This window comes from Lagenorhynchus albirostris, chromosome 16, assembly GCF_949774975.1.
Source record: "Lagenorhynchus albirostris chromosome 16, mLagAlb1.1, whole genome shotgun sequence".
In the NCBI taxonomy this organism is placed as follows: domain Eukaryota; kingdom Metazoa; phylum Chordata; class Mammalia; order Artiodactyla; family Delphinidae; genus Lagenorhynchus; species Lagenorhynchus albirostris.
In genome coordinates this window covers 36875547-36901569 of record NC_083110.1, presented here as the reverse complement: position 1 = coordinate 36901569, position 26023 = coordinate 36875547, and the positions used below count along the sequence as shown (strand labels likewise).

The window sequence follows — 26023 nt, the reverse complement described above, 5'->3', positions numbered from 1 at the left end:
GGAAGGCACTTGACAAAAGAAGTCAAGATATTCATAGGGAAATTTATAGGAAAGGCATTGAAAACAACTCAAATAAATGAAGACATTGCCGTGTTCACTGATAGGAGGAGTCCAGATCACAGATTCAAATCCCTCCAAATATTTACAGTTATTGTAGTCGAATATTAGAAGGTTTGGCTGGGGAGAGGAGTGAAAACAGTGTGCTACTTATAAAATTTACATGAAAGAGCGAATGGATTTGTTACCCAAACGCAAGTCCGTGTGCCCGACGCACTATGAGGCCAAATACCAGAACGTCTGAGTTTGGAGCAGAGAAAGGTTTATTTCAGGGCCATGCAAGGAGACAATGGCTCATGCCTTAAAAACCCCAAACGCCCGAAAGCTTTCAGCAAAACCCTTTTATAGGAAAGGTGAGGAAGGGGCGTGATTAGTTGTTGCAGACATCTTGGTGTCTGATCCTTCGTTCTTGAGGTCAGGTCACAGTCAGGTCACGATGTTATTAACATTTGTTAATAACAAATGTTATTCTCTGTTCTGACAAGAAAGGGAAGGGGAGGCATTTAATTGTCTCCACGCCTCCTTTCGACTTTCAACACTTAACCAATCCCATAAGCAAAGAGACATCATTACTCCTCGTTTTACTTGTTCAAGGTCCCAAGGCCGGACTTTCGTGCGCCGAGGTGCAGGCGCCGGCTAAGCGAGGGGGTCCCTGCGCAGGCCGATCACTCTGCCCGGGAGCGTTCGTCCAGCACCCAGTCTGGGTCCTCCCGCCAGTGCCCAGGTCCAGCTGAAGAGGCAGAGCTCAGCTGGCGGCGCCCTCAGGGCCAGGTCTCCAGACCCTGCCCAGCCTGAGGGAGCCAGGCGCCCAGGACCAGCCCTCAGGCTCCTCAGGCCGCCTAAATGGGGGCCGGGTCCCACGGACTGTGACCCATGGAGACCACCGCCGCCGCCATTAGGTCCCGGAGGCGGGTTTTGGGGAGAGGTTCGGCCACTGCTTCAAGGCCTGGGCCCAGTCCGTGGGCGGCCATGGCCAGGGCTCCACAGCCCTCAGCCTGTCCCCGGACCCCCAGCTCACCTGGCAGCCTGAGGCCGGAAGGCCTGGAGGGCCCCGGGAAGAAGGCCGCAATCCACCCCTCACCGCACTCCCTGCCGCGAGGGCCGCTGGGAGGATGACTAAAGGTCACGTTCTAACGGTCTCGAGCTAATGGTCGCAAGTTAACAGCTGCGAGCCCACCACGCCCCGCCCCCCCCATTAAGTTTTTGCATGTTTCTCCATGGAGCAGAGACAAGCCATCATCACTCAGCCCTCTCCGAATTTCTGGTCCACAGACCCTGTGAGCATAACGAAATAGTTTTGTTTTGTCACTCAGCTTGTGATGGCTTTTACAAAAAGTAGATAACTGGCATGCCCTTCAGTCACAAGGGACTTTGACATCCTTGCAGGACCTTCTTCCCCTTCTAGATCCTTCCATCCACTGGGTCACATGAATGACCACTGCAACACTCTACACTCCGAGTTCCTGGACCTCCTCCCCCACAGCGATGTCCTCATCTAAGCCACCACAGCTGCCCTGTTTCAGCTGACAAAAAGGCAGGATTTCTCCAGGATTTTAATGGCCACCTGAGAGGGTCTGGGATGAGGAACAAACGGAGGCCTCATCTTACTGCCCCTCCAAAGAGCCCCTGACTCCCCCCTGGGATTGTCAACAGGCAGGACACTGAGCAGAGCTGCAGGTCACAAAGTCACCATGCCAACCTTCCTGTCCATCATAAGGGACATCACAGGGAATTCTGCCCCCTTGGGGTGGGGGAAGGGCCAGCCCCCAAGGCCAGCCCCCAAGGCCAGCCATCTTTGTGTCTTCTGCCCTCAGGGCAGGTACCGGGGGAGGCTCACAGCTTTGGGGAAAGGGCTAGAGGGGCCGAGGACCCTGGGAACGCGCAGACACAGCAGAGGCCGGCGCCTCAGGTGGCCCGAGTGGCCGGCGTCCAGGGGGGCCGCAGGGGTAGCCAAAAAAAATGGGAAGCAGCGGGTCTGGCGTGCCGGGGCCCACGCTCTTCCTGCTGCTGGTGCTGCCGCCGCCGCTGCTGAGCGCGGGGAGCTTCCAGCACGACGGTCCAGGCTGGAAGGATCTCCATCACCTCAGTCTGGACTGGGGGAACCTCTACCGCCACCTCATCCAGGACGCGGGAACCTTCCACCACCTCCGCGGCCCCAGCACCTGGACCCGGAAGAGACGGGCAAAAGACGAGAACTCCTGCCAGAGCTCTTTTGACCTTTACTTCATCTTGGACATGTGAGTGGCCCTCCTGCCCCTGACGGCGCCATTGGTGGTAGTACTGCTGTCTCTGATGTCAGTGTGGGCAAGACGTGGCTTAAACAGACGCCAGCTTCTGTGAGGGGAGAGGGTGGAGTAGTCTTGGTGAGACCTCTGTGGCCTCCCTCCTTGTCCTGAGGCAGAGGGAGTGACCTGGGCATTCGTTTCCTGGGACTTTTTCTTTGGGAAAGGAAAAAAGGCCACCATAGGTTTCTGGATGGTTGTCAGTCTCTCCATCAGCTTGTCTAGGACCTGTGGCCTGCACGCCCCTTAAACAGCTGGAGGGGCAGGTGATTGCTAAGCGCTATCTTCTCAGCCCTTGGGAGAAGCTCACTTTGGGTTTGGGGTTGTGTTTTTTGTTTTGTTTTGTTTTTAACCAAATGACCTCTATTTTTCCTGGGCCCCAGAGAGATTGCCGTGTCATCTGTTAGGCATTCTCCTGGTGTCACTGCTTAGAAAGTCCTTTGCTATGCTGGTTCTAAATGTTTTGCTTCTTTCTTTGACTACTTAGAGATCCACATTACAGTTTGTGTGCACTTTCTGAACGCTTTGGTCTTTCTGCACGTGGCTTTGGGAAACCTGGGCTGTGCATTAGGTACCTTCTGGCCCTCAAGGAAGGAAAGGGATGGGCTGGTCTTCAGACTGGAGGGATTGCCTTGGTTCCATTTTCAACTCCTCTATGGGACTGAGGATAAATTTTACTTATTCGGTAATAACAGTGGTTTGACTCCCAATATCACTGAAGCACTTTATGGTCCCCAAAGCCCGTTACTGCACATCTGCCATCCTCAAAACAATACTGGGATATAAAGCAGGGAAAGTATTTGCATATGCAATCTCCTGGAAAGGGGAGCAGGCTCCCAGAGTTTGGGTGAAGTAGCCCAGAGGCTGGTGGGGGTGACAGAACCCAGGCTTCCTGTGTTTCCCTAATTCCAGCATCCCAGTTTGTACTTCCTCTGATTCCTCTTATTCTCTGTGGAGACTGATGACTGGGAGGGATGTGTGTGCCCCAGCCCACTAGCTTCTAAGCAGAGGCAGTAGAGGTGGGAGCACCCTGCTTGCTAGAAGAGAAATTCCCCCCTCACGGTTCAGTGGCAGGAATTCTGAGATGCCCTGGGCACATCTTGTTGCCCAGGGTGGTAGTGATTCCCCTCTTGGGCATTGGGGTTGGGGATGTATGGGCATTGTAGGGGGATGACAGCCTCTTTGGGTCAGTCTTTCCAGAGAGTGGCAGTGAGTCCAAAGGGTCCTGTCAGCTGCCATCCTGTTACAGTGCCACTGCCCACACTCCTGCTGTCTGCAGTCAAGCCCAGTGTGGGCACAGCACAGCCCCAGGATGGATGGGGAAGGGCTCTGGGGACAGGTGGGTCACTTATTATGTTTCAGGGATGTGCTGAACACTAAGAACAACCAAGAGCTTGAGGAAGTAGGTTCTATATCCCTACTTTAAGGAGATGAAACTGAGGCTGGGAGTACTAAATGATTTGCTCAATGTCAATCAAAGTTAGTTTGCTGCAAAACATTAAATAGTGGAAGGATGCTCCCCTTTCCTCTCCTCCAAGAAGGGTGTGAGGTAGGGGGACTAGAAAGGCACCAGAGAAATGGCTTCCTGAGCCAGGTTGTCCCCACTTCCCACCCCTCTCACCCACCCCCTCCCCCACCTCCTGCCTCCTTTGGCTTCTTAAGTGCTGGGAGGCAGCACTGATCCCTCTGACATAGCTGGTGTAGCCGTAAAAAAGATGTTAACATCTTTGAATTGGGTTGTTTGGTTTTGGTTGTTGAGTTGTAGGAGTTCTTATGTATTCTGGATATCAATTTCTTATCAGATATATGATTTGCAATTGTTCTTTCGTTCTGTGGGTTATCTTTTCTTTTTTAATATTTATTTATTTATTTGGCTGCATCTGGTCTTAGTTGCAGCATGCGGGCTCTTCGTTGAGGTGTGCAGGCTTCTCTAGTTGCAGCACGCAGGCTTCTCTCTAGTTATGGCTCGTGGGCTCCAGAGTGTGCAGGCTCAGTAGTTGTGGCACATGGACTCTCTAGTTGTGGCACGCAGGCTCTAGAGTGCACGGGCTCAGTAGTTGTGGCTCACGGTCTTAGCTGCCCCACAGCATGTGGGATCTTAGTTCCCCAACCAGGGATCAAACCCGTGTCCCCTGCTTTGGAAGGCGGATTCTTAACCATTGGACCACCAGGGAAGCCCCTCTCTTTTCATTTTTTTTCATGGTATCCTTTGTACAAAAGTTTTTACTTTTGATGAAGTTTGGTTTATCTCTTTTTTCTTTATTGTCTGTGCTTTTGGTGTCATATCTAAAAACCATTACAAAATCCAATGTGATAAAGCTTTTCCCCTATGTTTTTTTATAAGTTTATTAGTTTTAGCCTTTACATTTAGGTCTTTGATCCATTTTGAGTTAATTTTTGTATATACTATGTAGGTGTAAGATAAGAATCTAACTGCATTCTTTTGCGTGTAGACATCTAGTTTTCCTAGAATCATTTGTTGAAAATACTGTCATTTCCCACACTGGATAGTCTTGGTGGTACCCTTGTCAAAAACCAATTGAATACATATACGAGGGTTTATTTCTGGGCTCTCCATTTTATTCCATTGTTCTATATGTCTGTCCTTATGCCAGTACCACACTGTTTTGGTCAAGCTATTAATACAATAGCTTTGTATTAAATTTTGAAACCAGAAAATATGAATCTGCCAACTTTGTTCTTATTCAAGATTTTGCTTATAGCTATTTGAGTCCCCTGAGATTCCATATGAATTTTAGGGTGCCTTGAGGAGGTCTGGTTAATGCATAATGCAGAAGCACAATGAATATTTGGGAGAGGTCCATCACAAATGGTGGCATGTCGTGCATGTTTCAATTATGACTTAGTCTGGTTGTCTTGCCATAGAAAACTTTATGATTTTCCTTATGTTTTAACAATGATTCACATATTTTAAATTTTCTTTCAGCAATGTATTCTAGTTTTCAATGTACTGGTCTTTTGCCTCATTGATTAAATTAATTCTTGAGTATTTTATTCTGTTTGATGATATTGTAAATGGAATTGTTTTCTTAATTTCCTTCTTGGAATGTTCATTATTAGTATATAGAAATATAACTGATTTTTATACATTGATTTTGTATCCTATAACTTTGCTGAATTTCCTTATTAACTCAAACATTTTTTGTGAAATCTTTGGGGGTTTTTACATGTAAGATTATATTATCCAAGAACAGAGATGTTAACATCTTTTTTCCTTATTTTTCAATTTGGATGCCTTTATTTCTCTTTCTTGCCTAGTTGCTCTAGCTATAACTTCCAATGCTATGTTGAATAGAAGTGATGAAAGCGGGCATCCTTGTACTACTCTTCATCTTTGGGGAAAAGCTTTTAGTCTTCACCATTGGTATGTTAGCTGTTTAGCCTTTATCATGTTTTTCATAGAATTTTTCTCTATTCCCAATATGAGTGTTTTTATGAAGAAGGGATTTTAGATTTTATCAAGTGATTCTACATCAGTTGAAATGATCACATAGTTTGGTTTCTCTGATATATTAATTTTATTAATTACATTGTTTGATTTTTACATGTTGAACCATCTTTGTATTGTGGAAATAAATCCTACCTTTTCAGATGCTGCTAGATTTTTTTTGTTGAGGATTTTTGAATTTATATCCATATGAAATATTAGTCTGTACTCTTCTTGAAGTGTTTGTCTGGCTTTGGTGTCAGGGTAATGCCAGCCTCATAAAATACGTTTGAAAGTGTTCCCTCCACTTCAGTTTTTTGGAAGATTTGGAGAAGGATTAGTGTTAATTCCTCTTTAAATGATTAGTAGAATTAATCTGTGAAACCATCTGGTCCTGGACTTTTCTCTGTTGGGAGATTATTGATTACTGATTCAATCTCTTTACTAGTTATAGGTCTATTCAGCTTTTGTTTCCTCATAATACAGTTTGGGCAGGTAAGTGTGTTTCTTGGAATTTGCTAATTTCATCTAGGTTATCTATTTTGCTGGCTTACAAGTTCCAGTGTTCTCTTATAATCCTTTTTATTTGTATAAAATCAGTAGTAGTGTCCCACTTCATTCTCTTTTTTTTTTTTTTTTTTTTTTTTTTTTTTTTTTTTGCGGTACGTGGGCCTCTCACTGTTGTGGCCTCTCCCGTTGCGGAGCACAGGCTCTGGACGCACAGGCTCAGTGGCCATGGCTCACGGGCCCAGCTGCTCCACGGCATGTGGGATCTTCCCAGACCGGGGCACGAACCCGTGTCCCCTGCATCGGCAGGCGGACTATCAACCACTGTGCCACCAGGGAAGCCCCCACTTCATTTTCTGATTTCATTAATTTGAGTCATCTCTCTTTTATTTAAATCAATGGATATAAAGGTTTGTCAATTTTGTTGATCTTTTCAACATACCAATTTTTAATTTCACTGGTATTTCTCTGTCTATTCTATATTTTATTTATCTCTGTTATAATCTTTATTATTTCTTCCCTTCTGCTCCTTTGGGTTAGTTTTCATTTCTTTTTCCAGTTTCATAAGCTGTAAAGTTAGTGTACAGATTTGAGATTTTTCTTCCTTTTTAATGTATTTGTCTACAGCTACAAAGTTCCCTCTCAATTCTACTTTCACTGTATATTTTGGTATGTTGTGTTTTCATTTTCAGTTGTCTCCTGGTATTTTCTAATTTCTCTGTGATTTCCTCTTTGACCAATTTGCTGATTAAAAGGGTATTGTTTAATTTCCACATATTTGTGAATTTCCAGATTATTTTCTGCTATTGACTTATAGCTTTATTTCATTGCAGTTGGAAATGATTTTAAGTTTTGGGGTGATTTCCATCATTTAAAAATTTTAAAGAAATGCTTTGTGGTCTAACAGGTACTCTATCCTGGAGAACATTTCACATGCACTTGAGAAAAATGTGTATTCTACTGTTTGGGAGAAGAGTGTTCTGTACATATCTGTTAGGTACAGTTGGCTTATGATGATGTTCACATCCTCTATTCCCTTATTTCTCTATTTTCTTATATTCTGTCTGATTGTTCTATTACTGAAAGTGGGATTTTGAAGTTTCTAACTATTACTGTAGAACTGTCTGTTTCTCCCTTAAGTCTGTCAATGTTTGCTTCCTAAATTTTGCTTCTCTGATATTTGGTTCTTATCTGTTTATAATTGTTTTGTCTTCTCAGTGAAATGACCCTCCTGTAATTATATAATGTCTTTCTTTGTCTTTTATAACAGTTTTATATGTAAAGTCTAGTTTGTTAATTATAGTCATCCCAGCTCTGTTTAGGTTTCTCTTTACTTGGAATATCTCTTTTCATCCTTTCATTTTCAGCCTCCTGGTGTCTTAACATTGAAAGTGAGTCTCTTGTAGACATCATATGGTTGCATCTTTTTTGATCCATTATGGCAATCTGTACCTTTTGATTGGAGAGTTTAATCCATGTACATTTAAAGTAATTACTGATAGGGAAGGACTTACATCGGACACTTTGCTATTTGTTTTCTACATGTCTTCTAGCTTTTTTCTCCCTAATTTTCTCCATTTCTACCTTCCTTTGAGTTTAGTTGATTTTTTTTTTTTTTGTAGCGACAGGTTTTGGTTACCTTTTCACTTCCTTTGTGTGAAGCTATTTTCAATATCTATTATAGATATTTTCTTTACAGTTACCTGGGTATTCATGGTTACAAGTTAATATTCTCATGTATGATATATATATATTATATATATATATGTTAATTTTCCTGATTTTCTTTTTCTTTCTTTTTAAAAATCATTATTTGTATTCAAATATATTTGACATATATCAAATAAATTTAGATAGCACCTCTATCACATCACATAACTATTATTTCTTTTTTTGTGGTTGGAATAATTAAGATCTAGTCTCTTAGAAAATTTGATGATTAAAATAAAATATTGTTGTCTGTATTCACTAAACTGTGCATTAGATATCCAAGATTTATTTGTCAACTCTTTGCAAGTTTGTACCCTTAAACAACACTTCTTATTCCCCCAAGCCCCTGGTAACCACCATTTTACTCTGTTGTGACGAGTTGGGTTTTTTAGATTCACATATAAGTGATATCATAGAGTATTTGTCTTTCTCTGTCTGACTTATCTTACTTAGTGAAAAGTCCATCAATGTTGCCACAAATGGCAGGATGGCCTTTCTTATGGCTGAATTATATTCCATTGTATATACATACAACATCTTCTTTATCTACTCATCTGTTGATGAGCACTTAGGTTGTGTCTATATCTTGGCTATTGTGAATAATGCTGCAATAAACACGGAAGTGCATATATCTCTTCAATATCCTGTTTTCGTTCCCTTTAGATATATACCCAGAAGTGGGATTGCTGGGTCATGTGGAAATTCTATATTTAATTTTCTCAGGAACCTCCATACTGTTTTCCATAGTGGCTAAAGCAATTTACATTCCCATCAACAGTGTAAAAGTTTCCTTTTTCTGTATGTCCTCACCAATGCTTGTTATCTCTTGTCTTCTTAATTATAGCCATTCTAACAGGTGTGAGATGTATCTCATTGTGTTGTTGTTTTTTTCACATCTTTATTGGAGTACAAATGCTTTACCATGTTTTGTTGGTTTCTACTGTACAACAAAGTGAATCAGCTATATGTATACATATATCCCCGTATCCCCTCCCTCCTGAGCTTCCCTCCCACCCTCCCTACCCCATCCCTCTAGGTCGTCACAAAACACCGAGCTGATCTCCCTGTGCTATGCAGAAGCTTCCCACTAGCCATCCATTTTACATTTAGTAGTGTATATATGTCAATGCTACTCTCTCACTTCATCCCTGCTTCCCCTCCCCACCCCCGTGCCCTCAAGTCCGTTCTCTACGTCTGCATCTTTATCCCTGTCCAGTACATTTATTAAATGTACTGATGTCCGTTAGGTTCATCAGTACCGCTTTTTTAAATCCCATATATATGCGTTAGCATACGGTATTTGTTTTTCTCTTTCTCACTTACTTCACTCTGTATGACAGATTCTAGGTCCATCTGCCTCACTACAAATAACTCAATTTCGTTCCTTTTTATGGCTGAGTAATACTCCATTGTATATATGTACCACATCTTCTTTATCCATTCATCTGTTGATGGACATTTAGGTTGCTTCCGTGTCCTGGCTATTGTAAATAGTGCTGCAATGAACATTGTGGTACATGTATCTTTTTGAATTATTGTTTTCTCAGGGTATGTGCCCAGTAGTGGGATTGCTGGGTCATATAGTGGTTCTATTTTTAGTTTTTTAAGGAACGTCCATACTGTATCAATTTACATTCCCACCAGTGCAAGAGGGTTCCCTTTTCTCCACACCTTCTCCAGCATTTATTTTTTGATGATGGCCATTCTGACCCGTGTGAGGTGATACCTCACTGTGGTTTTGATTCACATTTCCCTATTGATTAGCGATGTTGAGCATCTTTTCATGTATCTGTTACCCATCTGTATGTCTTCTTTGGAGAAATGTCTATTTAGGTCTTCTGCCCATTTTTGGATTGGGTTGTTTGTTTTTGTGATATTGAGCTGCGATGGCAAATGAGATTGTTTCTTTAATTTCTCTTTCTGATCTTTTGTTGTTAGTGTACAGGAATGCAAGAGATTTCTGTGCATTAATTTTGTATCCTGCAACCTTACCAAATTCATTGATTAGTTCTAGTTGTTTTGTGGTGGCATCTTTAGGATTTTCTATGTATAGTATCATGTCGTCTGCAGTGACAGTTTTATTTCTTTTCCAGTTTGTATCCCTTTTATTTCTTTTTATTCTCTGATTGCCATGGCTAGGACTTTCAATACTATGTTGAATAGTAGTGTCAAGAGTGGACATCCTTGTCTTATTCCTGATCTTAGAAGCAGAGCTTTCAACTTCCCACCATCGAGTGTAATGGTAACTGTGGGTTTGTTGTATATGGCCTTAATTGTGTTGCGGTCTGTTCCTTCTATACCCAATCTGTTTGAAGTTTTTAGCATGAAGTGTTGTTGTAATTTGTCAAATGCTTTTTATGCATCTGTTGAGATGATCATCTGGACTGTTATCTTTCATTCTATTAATGTAGTGTGTCCCACTTTTTAATTTGCATGTGTTGAACCATGCTCACATTCCAAGGATAAATCTCATTAGGACATGGTGTATAATTATTTTGATGTGTTCTCTTTTTTTGAGTTGAGTACATAGTTCTATTTTTTAACTGAAGTATAGTTGACTTAAAATATTTGATTAGTTTCAGGTGTTACCATTAGTTTAAAAAGTTGTCTTGCACTTTAGCATGGAAGCTTCTGATAGAAAGTTTATATTGTGGGAGTTGTCAGAGTCTAGTGTTTGCTACCCAGCAAATGTTGGACATAACCGTGTCACACACATCTGCCCAGTGCAATGGGTAGAGCATGGGTTTTGAGGCGAGATCTGGATTCAGATCCATGTTAGCTATGGAAATTGTGGAAAATTCCATGACTTGTGAGAGCCTCAACTTTCTTATGAAAATGAAAATAATGAAAATGAAAATAATGCTGATATTATGGGGTTGTTCTGGAATTGGAAATCATGTATGTAAAGTGCCTGGTACATACATCTCAATGAATGATAATCTTGATAATGTTAAAAGAATCTATTCTTATTTTCATCACTATTTGTTGAGGGATTTAGATGCAGCCTACAGGATGCAGAATGAATGATAGGACCAACTAAGAGCCTTTTGTGGGAATGGTGTGCCAGAGAGCCCTGACCCCTGCCCACCCCCACACCTTTTCAAGGGGCAGGAGAAGAGTAGAGAGCTAGGAGTGGCTTATTGCCAAGGGGACTTGAGGGACCAAAAGAGTCATATCAGAATCACTGGAGGCTTTTCCAACCAATGCATTCTACATCATTTCCTGTGGAACAGCTCCACCAAGCCTGCCCAGCCATCCTAGTTTGCCACCAGAAGTCCCTCATCCCTAAAAGTTCTGAGTCCCAAGCACACAGGTCTGGTTGGTCACCCTTCCCACACTCACACTGATGAAGTCATCACCACGGTGACCCACTGAGGTCTCTGAGGGAGTGTGGCAGCCTTCAGCTACATTGGTGGGCGCGGGGGGTGGGGGGCGGGGGGAGTTGCTAAAGGGTCTGCTGGAAGCTGAGGAGACAGAAATTCTGCCCACACAATAGATGCACCTCATCTGTCTGACTCAGGTCTTCTTCATTTTCAGGTCAGGCAGTGTGAACAACAACTGGATGGACGTTTACGCCTTTGTGGAAGATTTGGTCAAGAAGTATGACAAGTACGACTTCTCCAAGTTTCAGGGTATTTACCCCTCCCAGGCAGAGTACACAGCTGTTTAGGCTCAGTGGCCATGGGAGCCCCTCGGGTCAGGAGCACAGAGCCCAGGGGGGTGTTCTGAAGCAAAAGAGATAACACTGGTTCCATCAGGTCTCAGCAGCTTTCCTGGGTCCTACCTGGAAGTCGGGCCATATTGTAGGGGACACAGTCTGCCCTTGAGGACCTCATAGATGAGGAAACAGGCAAACCAGTAACACGATAACTAAACACCAGGTTAAATGGTGCCAAGGGCCAAAAGAAAAGGGCGAAGGACTTATAAGGCAAATTAAAAGGAAAAAGGAAGAATTCTTAGGAAAAAAGTCAAGGATGGTTTCCCAGAGGATGTGTAATTTTGAACTGGGTTTTGAAGAATGGGGAAAGACAGGGTAATGGGAACCATCAAGGAGACTTCTTGTGCAGTGAGTGGTCTGTTCAGCTGGAGAGTAGGGTTAACTCAGGAGAAGGCTAGGAGATGAGGCTGGACAGGACAGATTTGGACCAAGGTCATCAGGGCTTATAATGCCAGGCCAAGGGACTTGTATTTCCTGCTGTGAACAATAGGGAGCTATAGATGATTCTTGGTCAGGGGTCTGACATGATCAAGGTTGTGTCCCAGGAAGGAAAGTCTGATATTGTGGGTAAAATGTTTTGTAACAAGAACGAGGAGCAGTAGGGAGCTTATCCATGAACCTATTGTAGCAATTTAGCTGAAAGATAATGAGGGTCAATGGACCAAAAGGCAGTGGCCAGGGAGAAGAAAGGGAGGGATGTATATGATTAGCTGCCAAGAGAGAGAACGCTTTTTCCAGATGAGAAGAGACAAGGCAGGGAGGGCTGTGAAGGGAGGAAGAGGGGTGAAGGTACAAAGAGACAAGGCAGGGAGGGCTATGAAGGGAGGAAGAGGGGTGAAGGTACAAAGAGATAAGGCAGGGAGGGCTGTGAAGGGAGGAAGAGGAGTGAAGGTACAAAGAATCTTATAGAAGAGGAGAAGCCAGCTGGGAGGCCCTCATGCCACGGGCATAGGTGTCTGTCTCCTGGTGTGTGCGTGTGTGCGTGTGTGTGTGTGTGTTTGGGGCGAGGGGCGTGTTGGGAGCATAGGGCTGGGGCAGGATGCCATCCTGGCACTTTCTTCCAGGAAGACACCACATCTCCACAGGCCTCGTTCACCAAGATTCCTAAAATCCTTCACTAAAGATATAGGAGCTTCCAGGGTTTGGGAAATGGACCCCAAAGGGGAAGAGTTGGGGTGAGGAACAGAGAAATTGGAATGTACCTTCTTTCTGGCTGCTCATTGGCTTAATTTTGAGCCTGTGTCCCGTACACCTTCTCATGAGCACGTGCTTCCTCCCCAGCCCTAACCTGCGGATGTCCTTCATCACCTACTCCACTCTGGGCCACACCCTCATGAAGCTCACCTCAGACAGGTAAGTACTGCTTTAATCCCCCAGGCAGGCCTGGTGGATGGGGTCCGTTGAGAGCCCAGGGAGCTGACAGTTCCCACTGGGAGCAGGCTGGGACGTCCTGGGCTCCCCTCAGCGTCCACTCTGACCCCCAGCCCCGGCTCCATGGCTCCCACTGACCCCTGGCTGCGCTGGCCCTGGCAGACCCCGTGCTGCTAGACCATCTCCGCCCCCTCTAAGCCCTGCCCTCCACCTGTCCTGTGTCCTCTCAGTGCTCTTCCCTTTCCTGAGAACTGGCTCACTGCAAGGACGCCTGGGATCTGGTGGAGCAGATGTGTGGGCCCTTTGTGAACACTGGCCTGTGTTGGGCACCTGCTCTGTGTGTCACTCTCTGCTCTGGGCCAGTGGGGGAAGAGGGGAGGCACAGTCAGAACCAGGAGGCGGGGGTGGGCAGTGCTGAAGTGCTGGAGCTTCAGTGGAGGGGAGCTTGGTCCCTTGGTGGGTCTGAGACAAGGGAGCCCATGAGTGTGGGCTGGGGTGCAGGAGGGAAGCATCACACGCCAGCATCCTAGGCGGGCCGCTGGGAGGGCCCAGCGAGGTGCCCAAAGCCCTGGAGGTGGGAAGCTACGGAGCTCCCGAGTAGCCGGGAGGTTCCGATGCTCATGATGCAAATGATCGGAACCCAGGGAGTGTATTGGTGCCAGTGCGTGGACACAGCACTCCCCATGCCTGGCTCCCAGGAGAAGCAGGGGCTGTGCTTCCTGTTAGGTGAGCTAGGGGAAGACATGGTTTTGTGCGTCCCTGTCTTCTGCATTTCAGAGAGAGAGAGACCTGAGTGAGGTTGAGGTGGAAGATAGCAAGTCAGTGGGGGGCTGTCAGGCAGGTGGCAGAAAGAGAGGCGGGGGCTGGGCGGGGGCCTCTGGGGGAGAAGCTGCCCGTGGGGGACAGGAGGACCACTGCGTCCTCCAAGGCAGGGGTTCAGAGCCTGAACCAAGGGAGCTGTGGGGAGGCTCTTGAGGGTCTCCGGGGTCCTCTCTGGAAAGTAGAGGTGACGATGCCTTCCTCAAGGGAAGGTGTCAGAAGTGGGAGTGGGCTCAGGAGAGTGAAAAACGGGGTGGAATCTTAAGAAGTGAAGGGCCTGATGAGGGCGTAAGCAGCCTAGTGCACAGAGCTGGGAGTAGGGATGGGGCGGGGGCAGCCCAAGAAGAAGGCCCGCTCAGTCAGGAGTGAAGCCTGGCCAAGCTCAGTCCCAGGCCAAAGGCTGGGGAGCGATGAGAGCTCCAGCATATTTGGGGGTGCTGCCAACAAAAAGGAAATCTCCCCCAAAGTGTCAGGAAGAGGGGAGGGTGTTTGTGCTGGGGTGGGCAGGGCCTGGTTTGGCCTCCACTGGCCCTGGGTCACAGCCTCCTCAGCTCCTGGGCTGGGTCAGGCAGGGCAGGACCTGGGGCTCTCAGATCGCACCTCACGGCAGAATCCCTTCTGCGCAAGGCAAGAGCCAGCCTTCAGGGACCACGTTCTCCTTAGACTTGCTGTGACAGCTCAGCCCATCACACTGCACTAGCCTGAACCTAAGCCCCAGCCCTGGTGTGTCCCAGTCCCATCCCCCGCATCTGCTTTAACAGAGGCCGACAGCCCATCCCCATGGCAGCCTGGGGTCCCTGCTCTTCCTCCCACATGGACGGGCCTCAGGCCTCTTTTCCAGCTTATGGTCTCTTTCTTCAGGAGCACATGAAGCCCAGGAGCCCTAGACTCTAACGGAGCATCCTGACTGCTTCCTTTAGTACCGATCCAGAGGGGGAAGTGGCTTGGAGGGACCAAGTCCACCTCAGGAGTCTGTGGCAGGGGAGGAGGGGACAGGGCAGGGGTATCAGCAGAGTGACCTTTCCAAACTCAGCCTTGCCTGCTGGAAGGTGACGCGCCCTCACCAGGGACCCCTTAGGTGCCAGCAGTGCCGCCAGTCACATTGGCGGTGCTGGATTCACAGGTGCGCAGCCATGGGTGCTCCCGCCTCACCACGGCAGGGCCCTTGCTGAGTCCGCCGAGGTCTGCAAGCCTGAGACAGGGATGAGCACATTGAAAGCCAGGCCCTACCCATGGGGCCAGCAAAGCAGCATCCTCCACACCCGCTGAATGCGGGACAGAGAAGCGTTGACCAAGGCCAGTCAGTGTCAAAAACACAGGCAGAGAGGTCACCACAGGGCCACTTGTGTCCTCTGTGGTCCAGGCAGGTCTGCACAGGGCAGAATGGCACCAGGACAGCTGATCTGTTTTGCAGCAGTCAACCCTCGTTCCTCCTCAACCCCCTTTACTGTTTTTTTCAGAAATGAAATTCGTGATGGTCTTAGCAGACTTCAGAATATAGTACCTAGTGGAGCCACACACATGCAGGAAGGATTTAAAAAGGTACAGATCCTACAGCTCTGAGAATTTATTCTGCTTTACCCAGTTCTTCGAGTATTATTGGGTCATCTCACTGCCCTCCACCAATTTCCTTCATTTTGTTGCAGGCAAATGAGCAGATTCAACGAGCTAACTCAAGAGGTAAGATGCCTGCTGGCGTCACTATGCTCAGGTGGGACAGAACCAGGTGCGGGCCTCAGCGAAGGCTGGTGCAGACGCACCTTGGCCAATCCTAGCGCTGACCTTGGAGCAAGTCCCTTGTCCTCTCTGTGCTGCAGGTTCCTCCTCTGTGCAGTGAGGATTAAAACCACCCCCACGGATGCTTCCAAGAACCACATGGCTTCATGCATTACATTCCGGGTTCTTACTAGGTATCAAGTGCTTGACCTATGGTTGGGCTGCATGAAAAAGAAAAGAGAACTTCCAGGGATGGCGAGCAGACGGGGTTCAGTTTAGGGAACAGAGACCTTGGTGTCCCCCTGGCTGCCCACACTTTGTCCACCACAGCTCTGGCTCTGCCTCCTTTCCCTTGAGCCTCTTCCCTCCGGTTGACTCTCATCCTGTGACTGTGCCTCCGCCAGTGGAAATGGCTGTACTTGGCCCAGACCACCTGCATCGAGACTGTAGGGTTGCAGCCCTTGTCAGGAAGGATGCATGGGCTGCTGGGGAAAGGCGGGGAGCTGGGCGGGGGCTGCTGCCCAAGCACCTTGACCTCAAGTTCTGAATAGCAGGACCCACAGAGCCAGCAGCAGTGCCTGCCGGCGCCGCCCAGGACAGGGCCCACTGCCCCCTGACCCGGGGGTGTCTTGTGCAGTCGGTCGGCTGCTCCTTCCTGCGCTCACCTGAGAGGCTTGTCCTCGTCCCGTGAAGTAGCTGCAGTTGCCTTTCAGGGCAAAGGCCGTGCCACCTGCCCATAGTGAAGGTCCACTAGGAAGGGCTCTGATCCGGTCTCAGGCTCCTTGTCTGTCAAGTGGGTCCTGGGCTGAGGCCCCTTCTCCCTCTAGGCGCTCTGGGTGTTGGGTACTCGGGTCAGGGTGGCCTCTCCCCAGGAGGAGGAGGTGTGGGAGCAGTGCTGTGGGCCTGGCAGCCTGAGGCAGGTCACTCCAGGTGCCTTGCTGACCAGGCCACTCCCTGCTTCTTCTGCAGAAAGCAAGGTTCCCTCTATGATTATCTCCTTGACCGATGGAACCCTGGAGGAAGCGCCATTTGAAATGACTAAGGAAGAAGTAAGTCCAGACCATTCTTCCCAGCTTTGTGCTCCACCTGTTTTGTGAATTGTACTCAACACTTTTTCCCTCTTAGGCTGACAAGGCCCGGAAAATGGGAGCAACAGTATACTGTGTGGGTGTAAAAGACTTTGAGGAAGACCAGGTAATTCAGAACAGGTAACCAGGTGCCACTCTCGAGCCCAGTTGGGGAAATCTTTCAAAGGCAGCTGTCCCAGCGTCTCCGAGAGGATGGCCCTCTACCCACCCCAAGTGTCTGGACAACAGGTAGCCACTGCAGATTAACAGCCAGTGCTGTGTAAACCTGCACACCAGAGGCGCGGGTGGGGGAGCTTTCCACTCCCTAAGGGTGGACTGCTAGCAGATGCCAGCGTGTGGCCTTGGAACCCAGCATGGCAGGAGGCGAGAGCCTGTCTCCTGGGCTGGGGCCTGCTGCGTCCTCAACCCCTGACTGTGTGCCAACCATCTCCTCTCTGCTGTAGTTATTGGAAATTGCAGACAGCCCGCATCACGTCTTTGCAGTGGACCAAGGATTCAAGGCTCTTAAATACATCATTGAGTCAGTGAGTGAGGGCTGGACGTGAGAAGTGGGAAGGGGTAGCTTCTCGCCAAGCCCCCGTGTTCAAGCCCCTGCCCCTCATCTCCCTATTCTAGCTCGGAACTAAGTCCTGTATTGAAATTACAGCTGTGGAGCCTTCCAGTGTCTGTACAGGAGGTAAGAGCTGGAGTGCTGTTTTAAAAACAGGCGTGTGTGTTTGTGTGAGTTGTGAATGTGCCCAGTGTGCGTTGTGGGTGTGCTGTGAGCACATGGTTTCACTATGTGTGGGGTGTGCATATAGTGTGTGTGGTGTGTGTTGATGTCTGAGTGTGTGGGATGATTGTATGGAAATTGTGGGCATAGGACTACATTGGGCATATAAGGGAATGTTTATGTGAGGTGTGTATGCCAAGTGTTGGGGGGGTGTGTTTGTATAATTACTCCTTTCTTCCAGTGTTACTGATGTGTAATTGACATACAGCTCTGTTTAAGTTTGATGTATGCCACAAAATGACTTGACACAAAGATATTGCAAAATGATGAGTGTACATACTTTTTAAACTCAAAACCAGAAGTTTAATTAAGAAATAAGAAAAACCTTATTTTAAAAACCCTCAACAAAACACTAGCAAATAGAATCCAACAACATAAAAAAAACACAATACATCAAGAATAATTAGGGCTCACCTCTGAAATGCAAGCCTGATTCAGTATGTGAAGTATCAATGTGATTTTCCTCATCAGCACAATGGGGAAGAAAAATATGATTATTTCAGTGGATGAAGAAAAGAATTGGACATAGTTCACGGTCAGCGTCATACTAGCAACACAGACTGACAAAGGCATCCAACAAATACTCACAGCTATCACTACACCCAGTGGTTCAATGGGGTCGACCTCTCCCTGAGATCTGGAACTTGAGAAGATTGCCTTCTCTCCTCTGGGAGGGTCCCTGCATCGGTGTGGGGAGGATCCTGTGCAGTTGCTTTTCTGATAGAAGCCCTCTCTCTCAGTGAGCTCTGTGTGTGCTGGCTTGTGAGTCCACATCACTGGGATTTGTGGAGCTGAGGTGGGTGGATAAGCACACGCTCCCACTGGTAACAGCACACAGCTGGATGCAGCTGGACGCAGACCCAGGAAGCTGGGCCTGGCCGCGGTGCTCTGAACTGCAAGGCTACAGCACGGTAGGCCATGGGGTCAGACACAGCAGTGTTCATATCTGAGCTCTGCTGCCCCCAAACACGAAACCAGGGCTTCTCTGGTGTCACGTCTGAGCCGTGCAGCACCCTGACAGCTTCAATTCTCTGATTGTGTCCCTGGGACATACACAGGCCTGTCAAACCACAGGGGAGGATGCCCATTGTCATTCACACCCTGTGGTGGCCCAGCTGAGGTGACAGGTGCCCACCGCACACCCTCTGCAGGCGTGGCCCAGCACTGCTGCTCTGACCTTTACAGCTGCTGTCATCTTGTCAAAAGCTGCCACACAGCATGACTGTCACTTGGAGGGAAAGCTCAAGGCAGGAACCTGGGCCCCAAATAAAGTAGAAGAAGCTGTTCATCAGGCTGTTGTTCTGAATAAGTCAGTGGGCCGGGTGTGGGGAAGCCGGGAGTGGGGAGCGTGAGGCACGTGGCCTCTTCAGCCTCTCGGCCTCCCTCCAGGACTAGGCAGAGGCCTCTGCTGGCCTCCCTGCCTCCAGACCTGTGCTCCAGCCATCCTCTGCACAGGGCCTGAGGGGCAGAGAAGACCACTTCCCTACCCCAGCCTGACCATGGAAGCTGAGGCCCCTGAGCCAGACAACCAGACCCTCCAAGGTCCAACCTCTGCTCTAAGCCCATCTGCTGCAGAGGCTGGGGGCTGGGGGTACTGGGCTCCCTGCAAAACCTTCCTTAGCTTTACAGGGTCCAGCCCACCATCCTTTTAGGCCTTATTCTCAGGGCATCTCAATGCCAAAGCCTTTCCTAATCAACTGGTCCCTCTGGCTTCTCACAGCCCTTCCTCTATTCCTGCCTCTTGTCAGGCACTTGTCACCCAGTATGAACCATGACTTCTGCTTGGCTGTGTCCACAGCTTTGTTTTTTTATTTTTATCATTCAATTCATTGGTTTTTTGTTTTGTTTTGTCTTTTGCGGTATGTGGGCCTCTCACTGTTGTGGCCTCTCCCGTTGCGGATCACAGACTCCAGACGTGCAGGCTTAGCGGCCATGGCTCATGGGCCCAGCCGCTCCACGGCATGTGGGATCTTCCAGGACCGGGGCATGAACCCGTGTCCCCTGCTTCGGCAGGCGGACTCTCAACCACTGTGCCACCAGGGAAGCCCTAATTCATTGTTTTTATTCCAGCTTTTTATTACGGAAGATTTCAAACCTATGGCAAAGTGGAAATGAACGTACAATGGACACCCCTCTCTCCACTACCTGGATCTGCAGTTAATACCTGACCGTATTTCCTTTATCATTTATTTATCTAACTCCTCTCTCTTTCTTGACTCTCTGTTTTCATCAATTCATCTTATTTCTTTTTTTTTTTTTTTTTTTTTGACTGCATTGGGTCTCCATTGCTGCAGGCTTCCTCTAGTTGTGGCGAGCAGGGACCACTCCTCGTTGCGGTGCACGGGCTTCTCATTGCCATGGCTTCTCTCGTTGCGGAGCACGGGCTTTAGGCTCTCAAGCTCAGTAGTTGTGGCACGTGGGCTCAGTAGTTGTGGCTTGCGGGCTCTAGAGCTCAGACTCAGTGTTGTGGTGCACAGGCTTAGTTGCTCCACGGCATATGGGATCTTCTTGGAGTAGGGCCCGAACCCTTGTCTCCTGCATTGGCAGGTGGATTCCTAACCACTGCACCATCAGGGAAGTCCCCATCTTATATCTTGATGCATTTCAAACTAGCTTACAGTCATCAGGCTACTGCACCACATTTCTTTAGCTGGGAAACAATTTTTGTTAAGATTTTTCTTCTTGAAATGAAGAAAAAGATTTCTTGTTTCTTGCATTTCTTCTTGAAATGCAACAAACAAGTGTATCATTTGACGAGTGACAAATGATATGACAAATGCACACACCTGTGTAATCCCCAGCCCTATGAAGACTCAGAACATTACATTTGCCCCCAGAAAGTCCCCTCAGCTCCCTTCCCAGACAATCCCTGCCCCACCCCCTGGAGGCAGCTACTCCCTGATTTCTTCCTCCACAAGCTAGTTTGCTGCTTTAGAACCTCTCCTCAGGGACTCACAGGGGATGAGCGCAGGGCCTGGCCTGGGGCACTCGGCACCGTGGTTTGGGGATTCATCCCTCCTGTGTGTTGCTGGGTTGGCCCGGGGCTTGGACCCCGGAGGCAGGCTGGAGGCGGCACCTGGTCACTCCTTTTCCTGTATGTGACTGGGCCAGAGTGAATGTCTGCAGGAAGCCCAGCAGGTGGGGCCCAGCAGTGTGGCCATAGGAGGACACAGTGCAGAGCAGGGCTTCCCTTTGAGGTCCAGCATCCAGCTCTGCGTCATGGCCAGAGACCTTCTTGGGGGGTGGGGGGTGGAGGGGGTGGGGGTGGGCAGGCTGTGCGGGGCAGGAGGACCTGCGGGATGAAGGCAGGACACACTGCGCAGACGGGGACACTCCTGTAACCAGCCTCGGTCCAGGCTGTCCCCCACCGTGATAAGGTCCCCCCTTGTCCCATCCTACTCTCTCCAGAGATAACAACCACAAGGAGTTCAGCTTTTATATGTAAAGACCTACCTAAGTATACTTTACAAGGATATTTTTACATTAATGGGATCATGCAGTACATAGTACTTTCCAGCCGTCTACATAGTATTCCATTGCATGGATGGAACAATTTATTTCATGGGCCTCCCTTGATCAATAGTCAGATTGTTTCTAATAAGTCGATATAGAAGTCATACTGTAGGACCATCCTGATGCTTACCTCTGCGAGCTTGGGAAAGAAATTCCCTGGAGTCAAGACCAGACGTAGGCCTGCTGCCTTAAGGGGACACCCAGATCACAGCTGGTCAGTGTCCAGTTTCTCTCAAAGTGACTGTCCCAAGCAGCATGTGGTGCTCCCAGACCCGCCCGCCCCAGGGCAGGTCACGTCCACCTGTGCACCTGTGTCAGTCTCAGGCAGGCTAGATGCCCTTTTCATGCTCAGCTCCACCAGCCTTCTCAGGGAGACGCCTGCCTTCCCAGCTCCTCTCTCTGGAGCCCCCAGCTGGCCTGGTGTACAACTTTTCTTCCAGAGAGAAAGCTCTCTGTTCCAGAAAGGATCCATCTCCCTTACCCGGACTGTTCGTCCTTCTGCTGCCTGAGAGCTGGTGGGCAGTGGACTGTACGTGGGACATGCAGCCCTGCAAGCCGATTTTAGACCTTCCTGTGGCTTCATTTTCTTCCTGTGGTTGATATGTTGGAGGAATTGGGGTGCAGGGGGAGGGGTTGGGAAGCAAAAGGAGCAGCTTTCTGGACAAAGCAAAAATCCTTTACCTGCAAGTCTCTTTTGCTGAAATATTGAAACCATCACCCTGCCTTCTACTTTGGAGACTTGCCGGAGTTCAGAAGCCCCCCTTAGGGAGCGGCAGTGCCTGGGGCACAGGGGGCTCTGCTGCAGAGGTGAAGCAGCCCCCGAGCGGGGCTGAGGGCAGCAGGAGACACAGGAGGAAGGAGGGTGTCCAGGCGGAGGGCAGCGTGCGCTGCTCCTGAGGACGCGGCACGGGCTGCGCGCTGGGCTATCAGACGGCCCTGCCCTCGGCTGCCGCCCTCCCTCCTGTCAGCTACGTGGAAGAGGAGGCTGCGTCCAACCTTCACCATGAGGCCGGGACTGCCAGGTCCTCTGTGGGGGCTTTCTGCTTCCAAAAGCCTATCAAAACATGTTAGCAGGCCAGCTTCAGCCCACAGCCCAAGAATCTGTTTACTTCAAAAGAGAATTTGTAAGCTCCACCTTGATCTGAGGTGACCACAGGAAGAGCTGAAGCAGGACGAATCAGCACTGCCAGGTCCAAGGCTGTGCTGGCATTTCTGAGGAATATTTCTCAAGTTACTTGACCTTGTGCAAATCAAGTATCTGGGATTGGCATTAGCCGGCCTAGGCCAGGAGGCAGGGGTGCAGGCTAAAGACCATGGACTTGCAGCAGGAAGATCTGCATTTATCCTGGCCAGCTCCAGGGGCCAGGCCCACTAGCTGCCCTCTCTGGATCCCCTAGTATTTGTTTCAGTTGTCAGGAAGCACCAGTGGGGACCCAGAAGCCTGGGGAGCCCCTATGGCCCAGAACTGCCTATCAGTGTCTCCCACCTGGGCCTAAGAAAGTGCTTGGGGAATCTCTGTGGTGGGCGTGGGGGGTTGTGTGAGGCACATGAAGGGGCAGGAAGAGCGAGGGGCAGAGCACTCATTGCCGACTTCAGAACCACAGCTGAGACAGGATTTCACCTTCCATGGGGGATTCTCCTGTGCAGGGTCCTCACCTCCTTGCCTCACCCAGGTCCTGGCCTTGCTCCTGGGGTCTCTAGCCTGCCATAGGCAGAGAGAGAGAGACACGGAGGAGGAGCAGACTACCAAGTGTCAAAAAGCCCCACAGACACCCAGGCTTGTGTGCTCAGCTCAGACAAGGGTCAGGACTGTCTTCAGCCTGTGTTGTCTGGGTTCCTGCCATTTGTGTAAGAGAGGGCCTGGTGGAGAGCACTGCCTGTGCCTTTTAGGGAATACCTTGGCTTCAGAGTGAGAAACCTATGGCTGGGTTTGCCCCTGTGGAGGGTATGAGACTGGATGCCTTTAATGAGTTGGATGTGTCAGGGGCAGTGGTGAGAAGCCCGTGAGTGCTCAAGGCCCATCCATCTCAGTTGTACCCTTTGTGATACCAGGTGAGGCCCAGTGTGCACACAGATACTGGTTCAGACACATATGCTTCCTCATCAGAGTCCCTGGCAATTCAGTTATGGAGTGGCCTGTCGTAACTGCAAGATCAGAGGGAAGACAGCACTCAGCCCCTCCTAATACAGACCTTTGGGTGTTGCCCTTGCAGATGAAAATGAACTGATGATTTCTGGAAAAGGATTTAATAATGCAAAGAAGAAGGATGAAGTTATTTGTAGATTTAAGTTCAGTGACAAGCAGTTGTTTGGTAAGTAACCCCCTTGGTGCTGCCAAGTGACACGCTTCCCGCACCACACTGCGTTCCCTGAGCCAGCCAGGCCGTCGAAACCCTTGCTCACCACTCACTGTGGACACTGTGAGTATAGAGGCAGCATGGACAATGGAAGGAGGGACCTGGCTGGGAAGCCTGGCCACTGCTCCCTTCATCTCAGGCCAGGAAGTGATCAATCCCCAGCACATCAAGAGCTTCTTGGGTCAGGGCGTACACCTTTCAAGGCTGGGTTGGGGGTGCTGGGTCTATCCTCACTGCTACACTCCCCCCACACTTTCCTTGGCTCTCACTTCCCTTGAGAGACAAGGACTTGAATCTCACGAGTCTGCTGGTGGGAAGTGGAGGTGGCCCCAGGGCCCTGAGTCTGGGCCAGGTGCACTGAGCTCTCCCAGGACCGTGTGGTCACCTGGGATTGAGAGCGGATGCCAACTGCCAGGCCTGGGCCCCGGAATCCTGGCGCTGGCCCACATTATATGTGTGATCTTGACCTAATGAGTGTTCTGCTCCCAGCCTCTATTATCTGTACTGTGAAATGGGGCCAGTATGGTAGGTGCACTAACTAAGCCCTATCACATATGTAAAGCTACTGTTTGGAAATACTCAGGCACCAGGTATCCCTCCAGGATGGGTGAGAGGCCTGAGGAAGCACACAGTTGGGGAAGCAGATGTGTCCTCAGTGCTGAGGTGGGCCTGATCTCCCCCACAGAGCGCCTGGGGACAGTTGAACTTCCTCTTCCTTCTCAACCCTCCCCTGATGCATTGATTTAATATGATTATATTATGTTCAGTGACACTCCTCATTCCAGGGCCATCTGGTAAACCCAGAGCGAGTCCTCTGTCCCATCACACTTCTGGGCCATCTCTCCTTCTTCCACGGGTGCATAGAATGTGCAGGGCTCTGCCATTGCCACACTCTCACACCACATAGTGTGTAGATGACCTCAGGGAGCTAGATGTCCCTTGGACTGTAATTTCTCAGGAGTGATTAGGACTCATTAACACGTTTATGTGGAGAGCTAATGTTTATTGAGCACCTACTACATCTGCTAATGTGCTAAGTGCCTTACACGCACTATCCCAGTTAATTCTCAAAAGAAACCTATTGTTATTCCTTTGTGTAGATCTGAAACCAGAGTCAGAGTCAATTCAAGAGCTTGCCCAAGGTCACAAGCTGGTTCAGGAAGAGCTGGAAAGTAGGCATAGGTGATGTGATTGCCCAGTCTGGGCCTTTGACCTCACTGAGATGACAGTTCTTGAGGAAGGTGGGACTCAACCTACCCTCCAGGAAATGTGTTCAGATGTTCCCCTGTGGTCCATGGCTATATTGCTTTCCCACTCTAGATATCACCAGTGTTTCTCTCTGAGTTGGACCAGCACCAGGATCTCACACAGGAGGGCCCATCCCACAGTCCTGAGCTCCTCTGCTGACCACCTCACTGCACGTAGTCAAGGCTGACCAGAAGTGGCCGTACAGGGCTGTTTATCGCCAGGAGCCCTGATGCACTGATGAGGATTGATTTGGTTCTTTTTAATTACATTTTCCTCTGATTAAAACATATGGCAGAACAGTTTAGAAAATATAGAGAAGCATAAAGAAGAAATATTTTAATCAAGGTTTCTATATGTTTTGTCTGTTGCTAGTATGTAAAGTTTTCATATTTTAAGACAAAGCTTTTTAAATGTGGCAAGTGAAATATTTAGTTAATCCGTTAATATTGGAAACTGCTTTCCAGTCAACCATGCTTTTCTGGGCCCTTAGTATGTGGGGTGCCTGCCATCACCTCCCTCTCCCTGTTCTGGATTGTGAACAGCCTATGGAAAGTAAGTTGCTCCCCTTTGGAATTTTTTTCACACTAATCCCAACCATCCTATCCTTCAGATGCAGATCGTTTCCCCTAACCATACTCGCCGATTAGTTTTCATTTTCAGTCCCAACAAAGGACTAACACAGTTCACAGCTAATCTGACAGTTGAGTTAGATCCAAAAACATTTCCACATGGAAATGAACCATCCTGTAGGGAATAGCCCTGACCTGCGGCAAAAAAGAGAAAAACAATACAAATTATTAGAGATTGTTAATTATAACAATGCTACACAGTAGAAAGCAGGAAGTACAAAAAAGTAAAGAATAAAACGTTACCCCTGATTCCAAATCCACAGATAAGTGCCGGTAATATCTCAAATACAGCTGGTAAACCCCAGTTTTCCTGAACGAAAGAAGAAAAACTGAAGTGGAATTGAGGAAAGGATTGAGCGGCACGCAGAGCCTTCTTCATGAGACATATTAGTTCCCAAAAAAATGCCCCTAAGTTAAAAGGAGGCTCTAAAAACACAGACTAGGAATGTAAGAGGAAAATCTTTAGTTTGATTATGATCTGTGTACTTCTGAAGTTTAAGTGTCCAGGTAGTGACACCTAGACTCCAGTCTTTTAAAAATTAGAGAATATTTCTGAACAGATGACAAGCCTATTTTTGAATAAATTTAAAAGAAGAACATTTAAAACTATCTCCACTTTTAGGGAGATACTCCGGAACGTGTCCCTAGAGGCGTGGCCCTGGGCATGGCCCCTCCTGTAGAACTTCATCCCTAACCTCTGATCACAGCCCTGTGGGTGCAAGTCTAGGAGAGAACCTGCTTTCATCCTACACAGCAAAAATGTGCAGGCCAGCATCTGTCCACACAGG

General features: G+C 48.3%; 1 protein-coding gene across 1 annotated transcript in view; it reads left to right on the top strand.

Annotated features, from left to right (window-relative positions):
• The first annotated feature begins 2016 nt into the window (after window positions 1-2016).
• The window catches only part of ANTXRL (ANTXR like), a 36896-nt gene continuing 12889 nt past the window's right edge, over window positions 2017-26023 (top strand). Inside the window, exons 1-9 of the mRNA XM_060125751.1 lie at window positions 2017-2294; window positions 11542-11613; window positions 13004-13075; window positions 15373-15454; window positions 16033-16074; window positions 16754-16822; window positions 17160-17240; window positions 17332-17392; window positions 23215-23313. Coding sequence (XP_059981734.1) covers window positions 2017-2294; window positions 11542-11613; window positions 13004-13075; window positions 15373-15454; window positions 16033-16074; window positions 16754-16822; window positions 17160-17240; window positions 17332-17392; window positions 23215-23313 — 856 coding nt within the window. The remainder of the gene's footprint in view (window positions 2295-11541; window positions 11614-13003; window positions 13076-15372; window positions 15455-16032; window positions 16075-16753; window positions 16823-17159; window positions 17241-17331; window positions 17393-23214; window positions 23314-26023) is intronic.